This window comes from Dendrobates tinctorius, unplaced genomic scaffold (genome assembly GCF_039654945.1).
Source record: "Dendrobates tinctorius isolate UK_male_01 unplaced genomic scaffold, ASM3965494v1 ptg000224l, whole genome shotgun sequence".
Classification (NCBI taxonomy): Eukaryota; Metazoa; Chordata; class Amphibia; order Anura; family Dendrobatidae; genus Dendrobates; species Dendrobates tinctorius.
The window spans coordinates 9582400-9603741 of record NW_027361891.1 but is presented as its reverse complement, the minus strand read 5'-3'; the positions used below and the strand labels follow the sequence as shown (position 1 = coordinate 9603741).

General features: G+C 45.2%; 1 protein-coding gene and 1 pseudogene across 5 annotated transcripts in view; one reads left to right on the top strand and one right to left on the bottom strand.

Moving 5' to 3' along the window:
* MYRFL (myelin regulatory factor like) overlaps positions 1-21342 on the bottom strand; it is a 266624-nt gene that overhangs the window by 168222 nt on the left and 77060 nt on the right. For all 5 annotated transcript variants that reach the window (XM_073555517.1, XM_073555518.1, XM_073555519.1 and 2 more), the window contains 4 exons: positions 17661-17856; positions 14226-14302; positions 12088-12198; positions 11095-11185 (listed from right to left, as the gene is read on the bottom strand). In XM_073555517.1, coding sequence (XP_073411618.1) covers positions 11095-11185; positions 12088-12198; positions 14226-14302; positions 17661-17856 — 475 coding nt within the window. The remainder of the gene's footprint in view (positions 1-11094; positions 11186-12087; positions 12199-14225; positions 14303-17660; positions 17857-21342) is intronic.
* On the top strand, positions 18735-20336 carry LOC141059219 (cullin-associated NEDD8-dissociated protein 1 pseudogene; annotated as a pseudogene).

Genomic DNA, 21342 nt, shown 5'->3' with positions numbered 1-21342 from the left:
CAAATCTGTTGTTGTCAAAATACTCTGTTATAGCAATATGCATAAAAAGAGAGTGCACTGTATGAAGAGTCATCAGGGGAGTCCACCATTATCATGATCATGTGCTTATAAAGCCAAGGTCAGCCCTCCTCTTAGTAGAGTTGGTGAAAATCAGTTTGAAAGTCTGTCGGCCATGTCAATAATCTCTAGCATTGTAAAGAATCCCTGAGAACCGCTTCTTAACTGACGGCATACATTGTTTTTCCTTTGATCAGCCAGTGAGATTTGAAATCATCGTTGAGATGTGATAAATATGTGATGTCGCAACAGGTCAGCTAATCAAAAGAAGAGCCATGGATGCCATCAGATAAGAGTCGATTCACAAGGCTCCCATCCAGAGACCAGAGATTACTGATGTGATTGATAGACCAGGTCCTGAGAAGCGATTTGCAGCAATCCTACTCCTTAAGCCCCTGTCACACACAGCGATCTTGCTAGCGAGATCACTGCTGAGTCACAATTTTAGTGACGCAACAGCGATCTCACCAGCGAGATCGCTGTGTGTGACATTTATCAGAGACAGGCCCCCTGCCAGGTATCGCTGATCGTGCTCGAATGGCCTGGAAATTTTTCTGATCGTTGGTCTCCCGCTGGCCTGCACGCATCGCTGCTTGTGGCAGGTGGGAGACCAGTGATCAGCGTGCTGGAGCCTGGTAACCAAGGCAAACATCGGGTTTCTAAGCTCCGCGCGGCGCTTAGAAACCCAATGTGTACGTTAGATACCAGCGCGCTGGTGCAGGGAGCTGGTAACCAAGGCAAACATCGGGTTTCTAAGCGCCGCGTGGCGCTTAGAAACCCAATGTTTATCTTGGTTACCAGCTCCCTGCACCAGCACGCTGTATCTTAACGTACACTGCGGGTAACTATGCAACGTGCGTCGCTTGTTACCCGCGTGTCGCTGTCCTGATTGCTGCTGAGATTCGCCTGTTTGGCAGCTCACCAGCGATCATATAGTGACATACCAGCGATCCTGACAAGGTCATATCGCTGTCGGGATCGCTGGTGAGTCGTTATCTGTGACGGGGCCCTTACTTTACAATTTATGCTTTTGATACCATTAAACACTTTGCATAATTCTTCCCTGGCAATTTACACTAAGCTCTTGGTATGTAAACATCTTTTTATATGTAATGTGATAACGGAGCATTTTGACAGTATAAATACCATTTTTTTGTGGTTTAGTTGACAAATACCTGGTGACAGGTTTCCTTCAACATACACTCACTGGCCACTTTATTAGGTACACCATGCTAGTAACGGGTTGGACCCCCTTTTGCCTTCAGAACTGCCTCAATTCTTCGTGGCAGAGATTCAACAAGGTGCTGGAAGCATTCCTCAGAGATTTTGGACCATATTGACATGATGGCATCACACAGTTGGCGCAGATTTGTCGGCTGCACATCCCTGATGCGAATCTCCCGTTCCACCACATCCCAAAGATGCTCTATTGGATTGAGATCTGGTGACTGAGGAGGCCATTTGAGTACAGTGAACTCATTGTCATGTTCAAGAAACCAATCTGAGATGATTCGAGCTTTATGACATGGCGCATTATCCTGCTGAAAGTAGCCATCAGATGTTGGGTACATTGTGGTCATAAAGGGATGGACATGGTCAGCAACAATACTCAGGTAGGCTGTGGCGTTGCAACGATGCTCAATTGGTACCAAGGGGCCCAAAGAGTGCCAAGAAAAAATTCCCCACACCATGACACCACCACCACCAGCCTGAACCGTTGATACAAGGCAGGATGGATCCATGCTTTCATGTTGTTTACGCCAAATTCTGACCCTACCATCCGAATGTCGCAGCAGAAATCGAGACTCATCAGACCAGGCAACGTTTTTCCAATCTTCTACTGTCCAATTTCGATGAGCTTGTGCAAATTGTAGCCTCAGTTTCCTGTTCTTAGCTGAGAGGAGTGGTACCCGGTGTGGTCTTCTGCTGCTGTAGCCCATCTGCCTCAAAGTTCGACGCACTGTGCATTCAGACATGCTCTTCTGCCTACCTTGGTTGTAACGGGTGGCAATTTGAGTCACTGTTGCCTTTCTATCAGCTCGAACCAGTCTGCCCATTCTCCTCTGACCTCTGGCATCAACAAGGCATTTCCGGCCACAGAACTGCCGCTCACTGGATTTTTTTTCTTTTTCGGACCATTCTCTGTAAACCCTAGAGATGGTTGTGCGTGAAAATCCCAGTAGATCAGCAGTTTCTGAAATACTCAGACCAACCCTTCTGGCACCAACAATCATGCCACGTTCAAAGGCACTCAAATCACCTTTCTTCCCCATACTGATGCTCGGTTTGAACTGCAGGAGATTGTCTTGACCATGTCTACATGCCTAAATGCACTGAGTTGCCGCCATGTGATTGGCAGATTAGAAATTAAGTCTTAACACACAGTTGGACAGGTGTACCTAATAAAGTGGCCAGTGAGTGTATATGGAAAATAAATGTTGAAAAAAAACAGACTATTTCCATCACCTTTCCACTTTGCAGCCATTTGGCCGGGATCAGACAGACAAATATCATGGTCTGTGTATGGACCGCAATGCCCAGACTACATGCAAATCTCCGGTCTCCCAAGTGATCCGAACTTACAGTCTCATAAATTCAGGTTGGGAGATCCGCAGTCAGTCAGGGCATGGTGATGACTATGAAATAAACCCAGTCTTTGTATAAGAATTCCCATATACATGCAGTTATCTATTATCTCTAAATAGAATCTCAGCCTTGTCTTTTGTTCCCGACTTGACACTTCATTTCCAACTTTTATCTCTTGCAGGTCTTTGTATTTTCAGGGTAAAGTAGGGTTAGCTTAATCCCATGTATTGCTTCTGCTGGCAGCTGTAAACTCCTGTGAAATATCTTGATGACATCTAGTCTTTCACATCCAAATGTGAGTGATGGGGTATGTGCTGATATAAACTCCATCACAAAGGTAGTGTATCACTTGCTGTGCCAGCATTAGCAATCTCTTATCATGCATACTGACAATGCTGGCATTATAAACTGCGACTGTCCAGCAGACTTCATCCTGGGTATTTACAGCAAGCCAAATATGGTAAGAATCATTTGGGATTTAAATGTTGTTATATCCAATACGAATGCAGTAATATTTTGTATATTATGCCCTAGCTAAAGTCACCAATGACCTACTAACCGCCAAGAACAAGCGACACTACTCTGTCCTCCTCCCGGACCTGTCTTCTGCCTTTGAAACTGTAGACCATTCCCTCTTGTTACAGATCCTCTCATCTCTTGGCATCACAGATTTGGCCCTATCCTGGATCTCGTCCTATCTAACAGACCGGACATTCAGTGTCTCCCTCTCCCACACTACCTCCGCACCCCGCCCCCTGCTGTCGGTGTTCCCCAAGGCTCAGTTCTAGGACCCCTACTCTTCTCCATTAACACCTTCGGCCTGGGACAGCTTATAGAATCACACGGTTTGCAGTATCATCTCTACTCCGATGACATGCAGATCTACCTATCTGGACCCGACATCACCTCCTTACTGACCAAAATCCCACAATGTCTGTCTGCTATTTCATCTTTATTTTCTGCTCGCTTTCTAAAACTGAACATGGACAAAACAGAATTCAACATCTTTCCCCATCTCACTCTACCCCTCCACCAGACCTATCCATCAACGTCAATGGCTGCTCACTTTCCCCAATCCCACATGCTCGGTGCCTTGGGGTGATCCTGGACTCTGCCCTCTCTTTCAAGCCACATATCCAAGCCTTTGCCTCCTCCTGCCGACTCCAGCTCAAAAATATTTCCTGGATCCGTATATTCCTTGACAAAGAAACTGCAAAAACGCTCCTGCAGGCCCTCATCATCTGCAACCTCGACTATTGCAACCTCCTACTCTCTGGCCTCCCCTCTATCACTCTTGCACCACTCCAATCTATCCTAAACTCTGATGCCCGACAAATCCACCTGTCTCCCCATTATTCCCCAGCCTCTCCTCTCTGCCAAGCCCTTCACTGGCTTCCTATTATCCAGAGGCTCCAGTTCAGAACTCTAACTATGACATGCAAAGCCACCCACAACCTGTCTCCTCCGTACATCTGTGACATGGTCTCGCGGTACTTACCTACACGCAACCTTCGATCCTCTCAAGACCTCCTTCTCTACTCTCCTCTTATCTCTTCTTCCCACAACCGCATACAAGACTTCTCCCGTGCTTCCACCATACTCTGGAACTCTCTACCCCAACACATCAGACTTTCACCTACCATGGAAACCTTCAAAGGAACCTGAAGACCAACCTCTTCCGGAAAGCCTAAAACCTGCAGTGATCCTCAGTCTACTGAACTGCCGCACGACCAGCTCTACCCTCTCCTATTGTATCCTCACCCATCCCCTGTAGACTGTGAGCCCTCGCGGGCAGGGTCCTCTCTCCTTTTGTACTTGTGTGTGTCTTGTATTGCTCATGTTTATTGTACTTGTCTTTGTATGCCCCTTTTTCACATGTAAAGCACCATGGAATAAATGGCAATATAAAAATGAATAATAATAATAATAATAATAATTATGTCCCACATTTAGTAATAATGAATTGTTTTATACCAACAAATTGTCAAAGAGTGGCTAAAGAAAAATGAACATAATTTTTAAAATTACCTATATATTAATGAATACTGTATGGAAAATTTGAGAACATCTGACTGTTTTTATACCCAAGCAGTTGTGCATTTTCTCCAATAATTTGAGCTTTTTAAACTTTGTCTTTGGTGAATAGTCTAAAATACATCTACAGCTTGACCACACTCACTTATCTCATCACTATTTTTTTTTTATTATTAAGAAGTCAATTTAAAAATGTTTGCATATATTCAGGGTAGTTTTATCTGCAACTTTTAACCTTTGCAATTTTAGTCAAAATGTGGTCTAAACTAAAGGTGCATTTAGGTATCTAAGATTATTTAATACTTATGTAACATACACTGATCAGTCTTAACTTTAAACCAGTGGCCTGATATTGACTAGTCCTCCTGTGCCACCAAAGCTGCTAGATCTGTTGTAACCTGGACCTAGTGTCCTGCGGTATCTGTCATCAAGACATTAGCAGTAAATTTTTACATTCTGTAACTTGTGAAGCAAAACCTCCATAGATCAGACTTGTTTTCAAAGCCCATGCCACAGATGTTTGATTGGATTCAGATCTAAGGAATTTGGAGGCAAAGTCAACACCTTGAATTTATTGTCATGTTCCTCAAATCATTCCTGAAAACTTTTTGTAGAGTGATGAGTTACATTATCCAGCTGAAAGAGCTCACTGCCATCAGGAAATACTGGTTGGCATCAATGTTTAGGTAGGTGACGTGTTAAAAAAACATGAATGCCGTAGTGTAACCTGATGAAATCTCTTCTTCAGGTTAGTGACAATATACATCCACCTGTCCACATAATCTATACTTCCCATGTACATCAATATGCCTTTGGTGCTCATGACCTTGTTACTTGGCACACTATTAATAGTCTATCAGACAAACATGCCAATATTGACGGGTTCGGCCAACACTCTGATCTGTAAAGAAGCCCCGGACAATTTATTGTCAGGGGAGATAGACATCCGGTATGTCAGATTTCAGACTGACGATCCCTTTGTTCTTCTGGAGATAAGTCGCCACTAAACATATGTGGCGCCCCTGAGGCTTCAGTCGCCACAGAGGTACTGCACCTTCTCCAAAGGTGTAGTGCCCCACCATCCAGGTAGGCTGGGAACTCCTTTTCGCATTCCAACACCTGCACCCCACACACGGGATAGTTCAGCAGGGACCCATCCATGCTTTATGCCGGAAAGGTCATAGGGTGCCTTTTGTGGTCCCTGGCTTCGTAACATGAGAGGTGCTGGGGAGGCGGGTGGAGTTAGATATAAAATAGAGGAAAGGTGTAGGATTTCAGGTCAGTTGGTTAGAGGAGAGTGAAGAGAGAAGATAGGTGTCTGAGGGGCATGCTGCAGCAGGTCCCAGTGATCTGGGCTGCTGGCACGAAAAAGACCAGAGAAGGAGACTGATAAGATTGATAACCTAACCTTCCATAAGAGAGATAGAACAGATCGGAACGAAGGAGAATAGAAGGACGGTGGGAAGCAGGTTGAGAAAGAGAGAACCCTTCCAGTCCAGAGAGCGCAAAGGCCGGGGCCCGGTCCCCGAGGTTGATTGGATCTTTATGTCCGGCAACAGACACCGGAGGAGTAGTGAGCCGCTAACGCCTTGCTCCCATCATAGACTTGGGACACAACAGCAACTGAATAGAGAGCCGGGACGCAGTGAGGATTCCCCGAAGCAGGCTACAGCTGCCTGTCATACAAGTAAAGACTAGGAACACCTAGAGAGAGGCATTCCAGGGTAACTAAGTACTGGAGTGCTTCGCACCTAAAGGCGCATTGGAGGAGTCGTTCAGTAAGGTACATGTTGGCGGAGTGTGGAAGGGAGAATCCTATCCTGCCTGGAGGTTGGCTGGAGCCCTGACCTGGAGAACACGGTACGGAGGCAGGCAGTTGTGTGAACTGCAAACAGTGAGTAAAGCTTTGGAACCGCATACTCTGGTGTCCTCCAGTTATTTCCGCACCACTACACCTGGGTACCAGCATCCATACCATTCTGTGCCTCTCCTCATCCATTGCACCTACTCTGCCCTGGGCCTACAGCTCCACCTGTGGGGAGTTATATCATCTCTGCTGCACCACACCATCAGTCCCAGCGGATCTGCATGCAGCATTGGCTCAACATCTTACTTGCCAAACACCACGGGTGGCGTCACGAACTACCTAATAAACTTTAACACCATTAACATCACCGCCATTGATATTGGGCGCCCAGGGCCACGGACCGGGTCACAGCTGCTGTGACACTTTCCCGCCTCGACACCGGCCCGGTACCGAGTACCCCGCTGCCCTGGGTGTGCGAGGGCGACCCAATTTTGGCGTCACGAACAGGATGACGAGACCCGATGCCATCGGGTTCTGTGTGCCTTGGATTTACAACTTTTGAAAATGTGCAGAAGACCAAATTTAATAGACTGTAAAATGGACATTAGAAATGGCCGCTGGTGCGGAGAAGAAGGGCGTGAAGAGATGGGAGGTCCTAAGAAAAGACCGCGAAGAGTCTTGGGCCGTCCCTGCCTGAATTACTGTGTGACCGATGCATGGCCCACCCCCCGTGGGGTTCGTATACTGGCTTGGTATGGAGGCGCTGGAAGAAGACGCCGCCCCCGGAAGGAGGGGCAGAGAAAACCAGTGGCGAGCAGAAGGGCAGAGTAAGAAGAAGAACGCCAGAACACCATCTTGGAGAGCAAGGGAAGGAGGCCTGCGGAGCGCGGGGAACTGAATCTTCCTGGCACCATGGCTGAAGGCTCCAACCCGAACTCCAGAATGAACCGCCAGCAATTAGAAGATGAAATCGCTGAACTGACTACCCATCTGCAGCTACGAAAAGAAGCGCTGGAGAAGCTGAGACGGCAGGGCACCCCGGTGGGGCCTACACCAGCGGTACCACCCTCTCCATCGGTACCCACTGCTACCGCACTGGACTGTCCCCGGGCGGCGCTGACCTACACATCTACTTTGACCGTGCGGTTGAGCACCACCAGCCCAGAGAAGTTACCGGAGGACCCGGGAGTGGAAGCAGAGCTCCTGCCTGGACCTGGCGCGGCTGCGCCGGTCCCCACAGAGACCCCTGCAGATCCAAAACCCGCAACTGCTCCTTTATCACCTGCACCGGAGCCGAGGCCGCACCTCCGGGAGACCTCAGGTATGTCCGGTGCCCCTTCCCCTGAGAAGACCCGGGGTTGCCCCACCGTTGCAGCGGCTGGCCAGGTTGTGGTAGACCTGGTCTGGGACCAGGAAGCCAGTCCCTGGGGGGAGATACCGGAACCCCCAACGGTGGCACCGCAGGCCCCAGTAGGCCAAAGCAGGTCCCGGGAGGAGCAAAATGAGGCCTATTGCCAAGCCACCATTAAAAAGCTGGCAGATGAGTACCGGGAGAGGGAGCAGAGGAGAATGGCTGTACTGGGCCCGGACTTGAGCAGGAAAGAGAGGACCCGTGCTGTGCATTACGTTTCCCAGGATGCCGCAGGATGAGGGCAGGTCCTTAATGTCAATCGAGAACGGGGGGTTTGGATTTATTGCAGACCCCAAGAGGATAAGTGACTTATTCTTTAATCGGAGAGACGTTGAATCCCACTTGCCTAAAGGACACCCTAAAAGAGACCTGCAGCCTGGGGAGTATGTGACCTTTACCCGGCATGAGGGACTCAGGGGATGGTATGCCCTGAATGTACGACGTATCCCTGCAGAGTTCATCGAGAGGTACCTGCCATCAAGATCTCCATCCACCGGTACCCCACAGACTGCTCAGGTACCTGTTTCCAAGAACCAGGCTGCTAATGCATCACCTCCAGTTTGGCAGCCCAAACCAAAGATCTCTGGCTTGACACCGTGGGAAGAGGAGTACCTGCGGATTGCCAAAGACTACTTTGAATCTGGTAGCCACTAAGAAATAGAATTACAAAATTTCTCATTACCCAGGAGGGTTTGTTGCACCAGTTGTGCCTTTGTCTTTTTGTTCATAATGTTGCCCAGTTTTTGATTGGCAGCGTTGTTTTTGAAATGGAACTGTGGAGATCATAGATGCTGTTTGATCCAAAAACTTTTATTGTAAATAGTTGCACCTCTTTACGTGCCCTTTCTTGGTTTTACATATAAGACACTTTGCGAAGATAATGTTTTTGCATGGAAACTTTTCAAAGAATGATGTCTACCTCAAGGGACACTGCAAGAAAGCCCGGCTGGGAGCAGGGTTCAGCACTTTGCAAGAATCTTTGAATGTTTTATGATAACGTATTTGATAATGTTGTGTCTTGTGAAAAGTAAATGTCTTTTATAGAATATTTGATACAGAGAATTAGAAAAGTTTTGAGATAGAATGTGAGAATTGAATAAAGACTGAAGAATTGAAAGTGACAGGTGACAGGCCAAGTACAGATGGTCAGTATCTTGTGTCCAGTAGAAGAAAGAAAGAAAAAAGAGAATAATTGATAGAAAATGTACTAAAGAAAATGTGTTGAGTATAGCACTTTGGACTAGGAATTGCACTTAAGTAAATTTTTAGTACTAAGATAGGAAGTTATCCTGTTTGTAACATTTAAGAAATGTGCCTCCTACATTAGGAAGATTAGATAAGTATTGTTGAATAGCATTTAAAAAAATTTTGTGTGGTCCTGTATTGTACCTTTTGCTGTCTTACAGCCCGCGGACGTGCTGTGTTTAACGGGGGGTATGTGGCGCCCCTGAGGCTTCAGTCGCCACAGAGGTACTGCACCTTCTCCAAAGGTGTAGTGCCCCACCATCCAGGTAGGCTGGGAACTCCTTTCCGCATTCCAACACCTGCACCCCACACACGGGATAGTTCAGCAGGGACCCATCCATGCTTTATGCTGGAAAGGTCATAGGGTGCCTTTTGTGGTCCCTGGCTTCGTAACACGAGAGGTGCTGGGGAGGCGGGTGGAGTTAGATATAAAAGAGAGGGAAGGTGTAGGATTTCAGGTCAGTTGGTTAGAGGAGAGAGAAGAGAGAAGATGGGTGTCTGAGGGATGTGCTGCAGCAGGTCCCAGTGATCTGGGCTGCTGGCACAAAAAAGACCAGAGAAGGAGACTGACAAGATTGATAACCTAACCTTCCGTAAGAGACAGAGAACAGATCGGAACGAAGGAGAATAGAAGGACGGTGGGAAGCAGGTTGAGAAAGAGAGATAACCCTTCCAGTCCAGAGAGCGCAAAGGCCGGGGCCCGGTCCCCGAGGTTGATTGGATCTTTATGTCCGGCAACAGACACCGGAGGAGTAGTGAGCCGCTAACGCCTTGCTCCCATCATAGACTTGGGACACAACAGCAACTGAATAGAGAGCCGGGACGCAGTGAGGATTCCCCGAAGCAGGCTACAGCTGTCTGTCATACAAGTAAAGACTAGGAACACCTAGAGAGAGGCATTCCAGGGTAACTAAGTACTGGAGTGCTTCGCACCTAAAGGCGCATTGGAGGAGTCGTTCAGTAAGGTACATGTTGGCGGAGTGTGAAAGGGAGAATCCTATCCTGCCTGGAGGTTGGCTGGAGCCCTGACCTGGAGAACACGGTACGGAGGCAGGCAGTTGTGTGAACTGCAAACAGTGAGTAAAGCTTTGGAACCGCATACTCTGGTGTCCTCCAGTTATTCCCGCACCACTACACCTGGGTACCAGCATCCATACCATTCTGTGCCTTTCCTCATCCATTGCACCTACACTGCCCTGGGACTACAGCTCCACCAGTGGGGAGCTATACCATCTCTGCTGCACCACACCATCAGTCCCAGCGGATCTGCATGCAGCATTGGCTCAACATCTTACTTGCCAAACACCACGGGTGGCGTCACGAACTACCTAATAAACTTTAACACCATTAACATCACCGCCATTGATATTGGGCGCCCAGGGCCACGGACCAGGTCACAGCTGCTGTGACACTTTCCTGCCTCGACACCGGTCCGGTACCGAGTACCCCGCTGCCCTGGGTGTGCGAGGGCGACCCACATGTCTCTGCAATAGAAAACACAGGCGCATTCAGCCGAACGAGCAATCCTTCGTGTGGGAAAGAACAATTGGCAAAAGCATTGTTTTGCTGACAGCCATCTCATGTGTATGTTGGGCGTAAATACTAACCAATGCATATCAGAAACACTGCAAAAGACATGCCATTTTAAGAATGCTGTAGTCATCTTGAAAATAGAACTGAGCAAGTTTTACAATAGGTAAATTGTAATGGCAGCAGATCCATTTCAAGAACTGTGTTTTTTAGCTACCTAATATATCCATCCCATTGGGGGGTGTCTTTGTATTGTGATAATGTAATTCACTTCACCTTTCAAGGGTTTAAATCTTATGGGGGTTTTTTTTTCAGAAGAAACAAGATAAAATAGTAAAATTCACTTTTGCGCAGTTTTTCATTTGTCATTTTGCGCTCATGCATACATTTAACATATATCAAAATTACAAAAAATCATACATACCCTGACAATGATCCTTTCAGAGACATGCGCAACTACTAGAAAGGTCTCCTCCTTAGCTACACCATATAGACCAACCACCAACATGAAATACCTGTGAAAATGGTAACCAGGCAAAAAAACGATTAACACAGATGACACTCCTGCTCCTGCGGTGATTAGTTCCTATGATAGCAGCAAACCCATTCTATCCCAATTAAAATGAACTTAAAAACTGGTTTAAGAACTTGTCCTCTAAAGCTCATTTTCTAATGTAATTGAGGACAATAATTTGCAACTACTGGCAGCCAATTTGTGCTTGTAGGATGAATGTCTTTGGTCACCTGCCATCAAGCAGTAAGTTCAAACACTTCTCTGTTCTTTAGCATTCACTTTTTTATTGTTGCAAGTTATGTGAGGCTACCACATATTATTGTGAGGCTACCATCCTGAACCGACAGCAGCATGATACTGCTAGTTCGGGTCATAAAACCTGCATCAGGCTTGGACTTGCCAAGACATAGATGGCAAAATATGTCTGCCATAAACCCATTTAAATGAATCCTTCCAACTGCAGATTTGTGGTCTTTTAATGCTGCCGGTCACTCAGCCTACTCTTATCACACCTTTGTGCCAAAAGTGATTACATCTATTGGTGGGAAGTCAATCCACATCTAGAGCAGGAATGCACACAGTATCTGTAAATTTTGAATAATTTTAATAGAGACTATAACCCTAATAAATATAAAAGAATGGCAACAATTGTAGCTTATCCTGGTGTGAGCAGAACTTTTATGGGGTCATTATGGCAATTATTATTGTGGGAGCACTTCTTTTAGCCTACGCTGTTGCTGATTTTGCAGGTTCTGAGGCTGTTTCACGGTGACAAAGTGGATTTGACTACTATAGGTGCACTCTTGTTGTCACACAGATGGCATATGGAAAATACTGCAGATAAATGACACATAATACACTTTACACAGCAGTCACATCATTAAGCACATCATGGTACATCACCTCTGATCTGGATTTGGTTTCCCTTTCTTCCTCATATTATTTGCTGTAGTTTCACTAAAATGTAACCTTCCCAGGGTTACTTTAGTGACCTGATCTGGGGGCAGATTTACCCTACAAAACATAAAAATACAGACAATATAAAATATGCACACTATGCATAGATCACAAATTGAAAACCTACAATTATTTTTTCTTATTATTTTAAGAAACCTGAAATGCTTTATTTATCATACAATATGTCCGTAGGTTGTGCCTTGATCACACAAAGTCGAGTAGTCACAAGTTGAGGAATTGTCCACCAATCTCAATAAGAGTTTTCTTCACTGCCAGATTTCCCTGTTGACTGGCACAAAAGATTACCAGCTTAAGACCCAAAGAACCTGTCCTTAAAGGGAATCTGTCAGCAGGTTTTTGCCATGTAAGCTGAACACCGCATGATGCAGGGGTTAAAACACAGATTTCAGCAATGCCTCTCTTATCAAGCTCCATGTTTTTTTTTCTTGCAATGATTGTTTTAGCTCCAGGAGCTTATCATTGGTGGGACACAGCAGCATGCTAGTCCAACACGCCCTCTCCTGTAATAGGCACTTCACTGTCTATGGACATTGTATATATAGAGCCTGGTATGGGTGGGGCTAGCTTTCTCAGCTTTGCTGTATTGCCAAATCTAAAAACTCTGATTGTGTCAGAACAGCTGCACCCAGTAAACTTGTCACGTTTCCGCCAGACTTAGGGCCTGCTGTTCCGGTCGCGGCCTCTAGGAGGCGCCGGACCACCACTTTATCGTCAGACTCAGGGACGGCTGTTCCTGCCTCGGCCACTGGACAGGGCCGTGGTTCTGTCACGTCAGGCTCAGAGCCTACTGTCCCGGCTTTAGCCTCTAGGAGGCGCCGGTCTGTCACGTCGCCGTTAAATTCTGGGTCTGCTGCTCCTGTCGCGGTCACTAGGAGGTGCCATGGCTCGCCCGGGAGTTATGGTGCTGACAGAGTAAGGGCACCTGCGCAGGCATCTGGTGGACGCAGGCTCCACCCCTCTGTCAGTCATCAAAAGGTTACTGCATCTCCATCTGGCCTGGTCCTGGGGGCGGTACTGATGACATCATCAGTCCAGGAACCTATGAGGGGTGACCTGATCCCTGAAATACCTTGGGACTGGTCTTGCAAGCCGCCGGATATATTCTTGGTTCCCCTGTGTGTTACTGTGTGAATTGCTTTCTGACTGACTGACTTTGGCCTGGACTTCTGACTCTCCTTCTGCCTAACGATTCTGTACCTCTGCGACTCTCCTGGTTTATGACTTTCGGCCTGAATCTGACTCTGCTTCTGCCTAACGATTCTGTACCTCTGCTACTCTCCTGGTTTATGACTCTCGGCCTGAATCTGACTCTGCTTCTGCCTAACGATTCTGTACCTCTGCTACTCTCCTGGTTTATGACTCTCGGCCTGAATCTGACTCTGCTTCTGTCTACCGTTTTTGTACCATTGCTGCCCGACTGGTTTAGACTCGCATATCTCCACGTTTGTGTCCTGTATTGGAACACCTTTCTGGCGACCGTCCTGCTCTGGTCACTGCTCCTATTCAGACAGCCCCTCCTGGGCTCTGCTATAAATCCAGATCCCTGTATAGGGGTAAAGGGTATCAGTGTTTCTCGGGGTGTTGCCTGGCTGCAGCCCAGACCCGCAGGCGGACGTCACAAAATTAAGTGATACTTTGTTGGATTCAAGGCCCTTTTGCCTACATCATGCTGCTCTCAGATGAGTTAGCAAAAACTTTCTGATAGATTCCCTTTACGGTAAATTAATGCTTTCTGCTAGCAGTCTTTTTGACCTTCCCTTGTTGAACACATCTTCTTCACTCTCTGCCCAGGCTTTTAAAAATTCACTATATGTATAGTGTACTATATATTAGGCAATCAGGTTATGTACTTGACAATTGATACTTGTCTAGATTTTTTTATTATTATTATTTTAAAACAATTATTAAAAATGTTGTTATTACGGTGATTTATAAAATAGATTGAAAAAATTGCCTTTTTGGCTCAATGTCTAAGTCACATTAATCGTTAAATATACATGGACTTATCTGACAGACATCTTGGTCACTTATGTGTATAAGAGGGAAATAAGAAAGACACTTACGTAACAGGATTGAAAGGTCTCTTAGAGCGATCGGCCTGAGACTGTTCAATGGTGATTGTCTGGTTCATAGCTTCTACCTATTATAACATTTAAAAATGCATGTTAGCATACTGGAATTGTATACAGAATAGGGAGTACTTTTATATAGTACCACTGCTTATATTTACTGGGATATGCACTCTACCCATGTGTGTTACTTATAGGGAACCTGCCAGTTGATTCACACTGCCCGAACTACAGGTTTCACGAATCAGAGGCCACTTCAGTATTACAAGCATCTACAGTGAAGGAAATAATTATTTGATCCCTTGCTAATTTTGTAAGTTTGCCCACTGACAAAGACTTGTACAGTCTATAAGTTTAAGAATAGGTTAATTTTAACATTGAGAGATAGAATATCAAAAATAAAATCCAGAAAATCACATTGTATAAATTATATAAATTTATTTGCATTTTGCAGTGAGAAATAAGTATTTGATCTCTCTGGCAAACAAGACATAATACTTGGTGGCAAAACCCTTGTTGGCAAGCAGCACAACAGTCAGTTTTTTGTAGTTGATGATGAGGTTTGCGCACCTATCAGGAGGAATTTTGGTCCACTCCTCTTTGCAGATCATCTCTAAATCATTAAGATTTTGAGGCTGTCACTTGGCAACTCGGAACTTCAACTCCCTCCATAAGTTTTCTATGGGATTAAGGTCTGGAGACTGGCTAGGCCACTCCATGACCTTAATGTGCTTCTTTTGCTGTCAGGCAAGCTAAGCGAGTGAGAAGGAGTTTGCTTGGATATACAGTGGTGCTTGAAAGTGCTTAAACCCTTCTGAATTTTCCATATTTTAGCATAAATTTGACCTAAATCTACATCAGAATTTTACACGATTCCTAAGAGTAGGTAAAGGAAATCAAGTCAATCAAATGGGTTCTAATTTTTAGATTTAGTCATCTTTTATTGAAAAAAATGATCCCATAGCACGTCTGTGGCTGGCAAACGTATGTGAATGTTTAGGATTAGCAGATATTTTAAAGTACCAAGTACCTCTGCGACTACTCACCTCATTCCCAGAAACACCACAGTGCTTAAAAAATACTCTGTGGTTATGCAGGATATGGCCTCTGATTGAGGCTGCCTGTGGTTCGGGCAGTGTGAATCAGCTGACAGGTTTCCTTTGAAAAGGACTTGTCAGCTTTTTGCTATACTTATATTTCCATGAATAACAAATCTCGGCAATTTGCTGTTACTCTCTTATTCCTTCTGGAAATGTGTGAAGAAATTAATAACTGAGAGTCAACATTTATCCTGTCAATATGGAGTGTCCTCACATAGCGGGATTTTGTCGGCACTGACTGGACAGTCTCAGGCTAGGGCTACACATAGATACTCATTCTAAAAATCTCTTAGGGTAGCTTCATGGGTTGTGAAAATTGTGGAGGAAAGTTCTGTAACTGTCCCATTCATCTGTTAGAACCCATCAAATAAACAAATTGATTTTCAGTTACAAAAAAATCTGCAACAAACTGTACAGTGTGGAATTTCACTCATATGAAGAAAACAAAGAAACTCTGTGAAATCATTGTCCACAGGAGTTCATAGAGGAGTCCGAAAATCAATTCAAAAATTGCTCCAGGCAAGTGAGTAGCTTGGCCCTTCTTTTTTTCACTATATACTAGAATTTCTGTGATTTTTGTTTAAGAATTAGCTTCTTTTTTCACCCAGAAAGATGAAAATTTGACAGGCCTCCTTAAGTCGGTTATAAATAAACCAAACTTCCACTTCTTAATGTTGCTACATTTTTCATGATGTTGCTACATTTTTTAAACATTTGGCCACAGTTTCATAATTAATTATTTTACTGCCTTCAAATATAATTTTAAACTTTATTTTTCATCCAAGAAATAATCCATACGGAAGAAGTGTAATTTTAGATAAAGAAAAATAATGAGGAAAAAGATATTTTAAAGATGGCACTGGGATTCCAGAGCAGCATTTAGGAGATGACAAAAATGGGCATTTGTCCAGGTTCCCCATTTCATACATAGCCCCTAAAGACTAGAGAGTGGAGCAGAAAAATATTCTGTAATACAGTCAGTTCTAGTAGTAGAGATCAAATTACACACTACTTACAGACAACACAAAGTATGAGGCCCCATTTCATATAAAATTATGGCTCTGTGGTTAAAACCATCTCCTGCCATCATAGGTACAAAACCATCTGCATGTACTTTGCATAGTCTACCCATGTTTGTGCTGGTTTCCCACAAGCTCTGACCTTAGAAAGGCCATATATAGACCATGGTTTTCAATACTTCTGTGGCACCTCAGAGTTCAGTTGCCACAGTGGCCTTGCCTCCCTCCATGGGGGAGTGATGTCATGCCTGGAAGCAAAGAAGGAATCTCCTTACCAGGTAGTTCCAGCATACAATGCAGTTCCTGCTCCAGGCCAGCAGATAGAGCTCTAAACTCGACTTCAGGGGAGCTGCTCTCTCTGGTCAGGAGGAGGAATGTAGTGGAGGGAGTTCGTGCCTGAACAAACAGGGTTGAGACAGGACACATGGAGAGAAGCTGGGGGACAGGAGCTATAGCTGAGCTCACCCCCAGGCTTGAGCTCCAGAGACTGGGCCCCGGAGCCCGAGGCTGTGTGGGTACTAAAGCGCCAGCAGCAGAATCCGGAGGACAGAAGACCGCAGATCCTCTGTCCCCAAATGATACTCGATGACACAGCAACACGTGAGAGCCGGAGACACCAGATAGGAGCCGATCCCTGAAACAGGCTACAGTTGCCTGTCATGCGAGAGGAGTTCTACTTAAGTATCAGACAGAGAGAGGAACTTGAAGAGAGTTTACATCAGCAAGAACCTCAGAGAACAGCGCTAGAAAGGAGGCCTCACAACCCACCTGAAAAAGGAGATCTCTAAATTGCTTACAGGCTGACTGACTCCAGAACCATCTGTAACCTGAACCCTGGACGGTACCTGCACAGCTCAGTAAAAGGTAAAGGAAATTGCACTCTGTTGTGTCTTCTGAATCTTTCCTGCATCACGTACCAACTCTGCTACAGCTATCATCACCAAGTTCAACATCTTTTCTATCACAACTGCCCTGAGACAAAGCTCTGCCTATGGAGAGCTGTACCAACTCTGCTGCATTACCATTAGTCCCAGAGGATCTGCTCTGCAGCGCTGGTCACCTCTAACCAGAAACCACGGGTGACGTCACAAACACTTTATCACAAACTCTTTATAAACTTTATCTTTCTTATAAATATCCCCTTTTATTGGACGCCCAGGGCCACGGACCGAGTCACCGCTGCTGTGACACATCCCCTTTAAATACTGGCCCGGTACCAAGTATCCCCACTGCCCTGGCGGGCAATCCACTTCTCAAACCATATTATAATCATTCCAGAAATATAAAAAAATATGTGATATGCCACTCACCTTTACTCCAAAGACTTTCAGATAAAAGCTGTCAACAAGATTCAAGCCCAACTGTGTTTTTATATATTTGGGGTTTCCAAGCACTCGGATGTGAGCTGTCACCTGAAAGTGGTTCTTTTTCTGGCATACATATGCATCATCCACTGTAGAAAAGTTAAATCCTTTGTCGGTAATTACTTGATATCCCACAGCAGGACTATAAGAAAGAACAGGGTGATTAAACACTTCTGGCAAAGTCATTACAGTACGTAGATAATGCAGGAATTTATTAGAAAGGAATTCTATTAATTTTGCATCTGTGCTTGAATAAAAAATATATACTATGTACAGTATATTTAATGAGAAATATACAAATGATCATGAAGAAGACACTGTTTTCTCAGTAAACCTTATCATTTAAAAGTTTAAAGGATTATTCAAATCTTCATAGATGGATATTTTCAGATACTGCTTGTAAGTACAAGCAATTTTGCAATTTACTATCGCGATCTACCCGCAGCTGTTAACATGTTAAATGCCACTGTCAATCTCTGACAGCGGCATTTAACATGCTCACGCCGGAAGCACGTCACTAATCCCGTCCAACGGCACCCATGTCACATGACCACAGGCCGCCGATGGATGGCATGACAACCTGGGGTCTGCAGGAGACCCCTGTGGTTGTCATTGCCAGATAGCTATCTGTGCCACCCAGCAATCGGCGCTCATAGCAAGTGAGCATTTGTGCTACACAGAGCAGGACTGGGCAACGTGCTGGTGACTGCAACGTACTGGTCACTATAGCATGCTGTTCACTACAGCGTACTGGTCAATACAACGGCAGTTTAAAATTTTCACTCAACATTCATTGCTGCTTGTTTTTGGAAAATACCCATGGAGTCAAAATCGACACTACACCTGTAGATAAATTCCCAAAGGTGTATAATTTCCAAAATGGGGTCATTTGAGGGGGGATTCTGCTCTTCTAGCAATTAGGGGCTCTGTATATACTGTAGAGTTTGCAAACTGTTCCATCTGTGCTCCAGGAGGTAAATAGTGCTCCATTCCTCCCGAGTCTCTCCGTATGGCTTCGCGGCCAGGCACAGACTTTGTGGGAGCGGATCTGGGTGGGGACAGCCGGGGACGCTCACGTATACTCACGTACACGGGGCAGGCGGCCTGCGGATACAGCATCGTGGACGCGCCCGGCCCTCTCCTCGTCTGCTGCAAGGAGCCTTGTCTGCGGCTGGAACCGTGGGATTCCACGCTCACGCACGGGGCCCCGGCGGGGGAGGATTCAGCAGCGATAGCGGAGGCAACCGCAGCGGCAACATGGCGAGCGCCTCATACCACATCTCCAACCTGCTGGAGAAAATGACGTCCAGCGACAAGGACTTCAGATTTATGGCAACTAATGACTTAATGACTGAGCTCCAGAAGGATTCCATTAAACTGGATGATGATAGTGAGCGTAAAGTGGTAAAGATTATTTTAAAGCTTTTGGAAGATAAGAATGGTGAAGTGCAAAACCTAGCGGTGAAATGTCTCGGCCCTCTTGTAAGTAAAGTAAAAGAATATCAAGTAGAGACCATTGTGGACACTCTCTGCACCAATATGTTGTCCGACAAGGAACAGCTACGCGATATATCGAGCATTGGACTGAAAACTGTGATTGGAGAGCTTCCGCCAGCTTCTAGTGGATCTGCTTTGGCTGCAAATGTTTGCAAGAAAATTACTGGATGTCTCACCAGTGCTATTGCAAAGCAGGAGGATGTGTCCGTGCAGCTGGAAGCCTTGGACATCATGGCTGATATGCTGAGCAGACAGGGTGGCTTGCTTGTAAATTTCCACCCTTCAATTCTGAGCTGTTTGCTTCCACAAATAACAAGCCCAAGACTGGCCGTAAGGAAAAGAACCATCATTGCTCTTGGTCATCTGGTTATGAGTTGTGGGAATATTGTGTTCATTGATCTCATTGAGCACCTCTTGGCAGAGCTTTCTAAAAATGATTCGATGTCTACCACTAGGACCTACATACAGTGCATTGCTGCCATCAGTAGACAGGCAGGTCACAGGATTGGTGAATATTTAGAGAAGATAATTCCTCTTGTGGTTAAATTTTGTAACATTGATGATGATGAACTAAGAGAATACTGCATTCAGGCTTTTGAATCATTTGTTAGACGTTGTCCCAAGGAAGTGTATCCACATGTTTCCACTATCATAAATATTTGTCTTAAGTACTTGACTTATGATCCCAATTACAACTATGATGATGAGGATGAAGATGAAAATGCAATGGATGCTGATGGTGTCGATGATGACGATCAAGGTAGTGATGACGAGTATAGTGATGATGATGATATGAGCTGGAAGGTGCGACGTGCAGCTGCTAAGTGCCTGGATACCGTGGTCAGCACTCGCCATGAGATGCTGCCAGAATTCTACAAGACTGTCTCTCCAGCACTAATAGCCAGGTTTAAGGAACGTGAAGAGAATGTTAAGGCTGATGTGTTCCATGCATATCTATCACTTCTAAAGCAAACCAGGCCGGTGCAAAGCTGGCTTTGTGACCCAGATGCGATGGAGCAGGGCGAGACGCCATTGACGATGCTGCAGAGCCAGGTACCTAACATTGTTAAAGAGCTACATAAACAGATGAAGGAAATAAGTAGTATGTAGCAGTATGGCTAAGTACAGCCAAATAAGGGGCATTGTCATGTTCAGTAGAAATTGTGGGACAAAATTGTGGTGACATTTTTAGCCCACTTCTTGTGTGAAAATGTTAAATCTGGGGCTAAAGCAAAATGTTGGTGCTAAAAATGTAATTTTTTCTTCACTACCCAATAGTATAAATTTCTGTGACACACCAGTGGTGTCAATATGATCACTGCACTCCTAGATGAATTCATTGAGAGGTGTAGTTTGTAAAATGGGGTCACTTATGGAGGGTTCGGTTGTTCTGGCACCTCATGGGCTCGCCCAGTGGGTCATGGCACCTGCAAACCATAACAGTAAAATCTGGTGCTCCTTGCCTTCTGAGCTTTGCACTGTGCCTGAAAAATATTTCCCGATTACATGTAGGGTATTGGCTAACTCAGGAAAAAATGGACCTTAGTTTGTTGTAAAAAAAAATTCCTATTAGCCCAGTAGAAAAATTAACTATCTCTCAATGGTATAAAATTCTGATAAATTTGTAAAAATGAGTTCACATATAGTGGGTTTCTGTTGTTCTGGCACCTCAGGGGCTCTGCCAATGTGACATGGCACCGTCAAACCATTCCAGCAAAATCTAACTCCAGTATGGTGCCTCTTTTTCTAAAGTAGCATTCCCCCACATATGGGGTATCAGTGTATTCATGAAAAATTGCACAACAAATTCTATGGTGCAATTTCTCCTGTTACCACCATGAAAATGCAAAATTTGGGGCCAAAAAAACATTTTTGTGATTTTTTTTTTTTATTTTCACGGCTCAACGTTATAAACTTCTGTGAAGCACCTGGAGGTTCAAGGTGCTCACCACGCATCTAAATACATTCTTTGAGGGGTCTAGTTAACAAATTGGGGTCACTTGTGGAAGATTCCCACTGTTTAGGCACATCAGGGGTTCTCCAAATGAGACATGACATCCACTAATGTTTCCAGGAAATTTTAGATTCAAAAAGTCAAATGATGCTCTTTCCCTTCACAGCCCTGCCATGC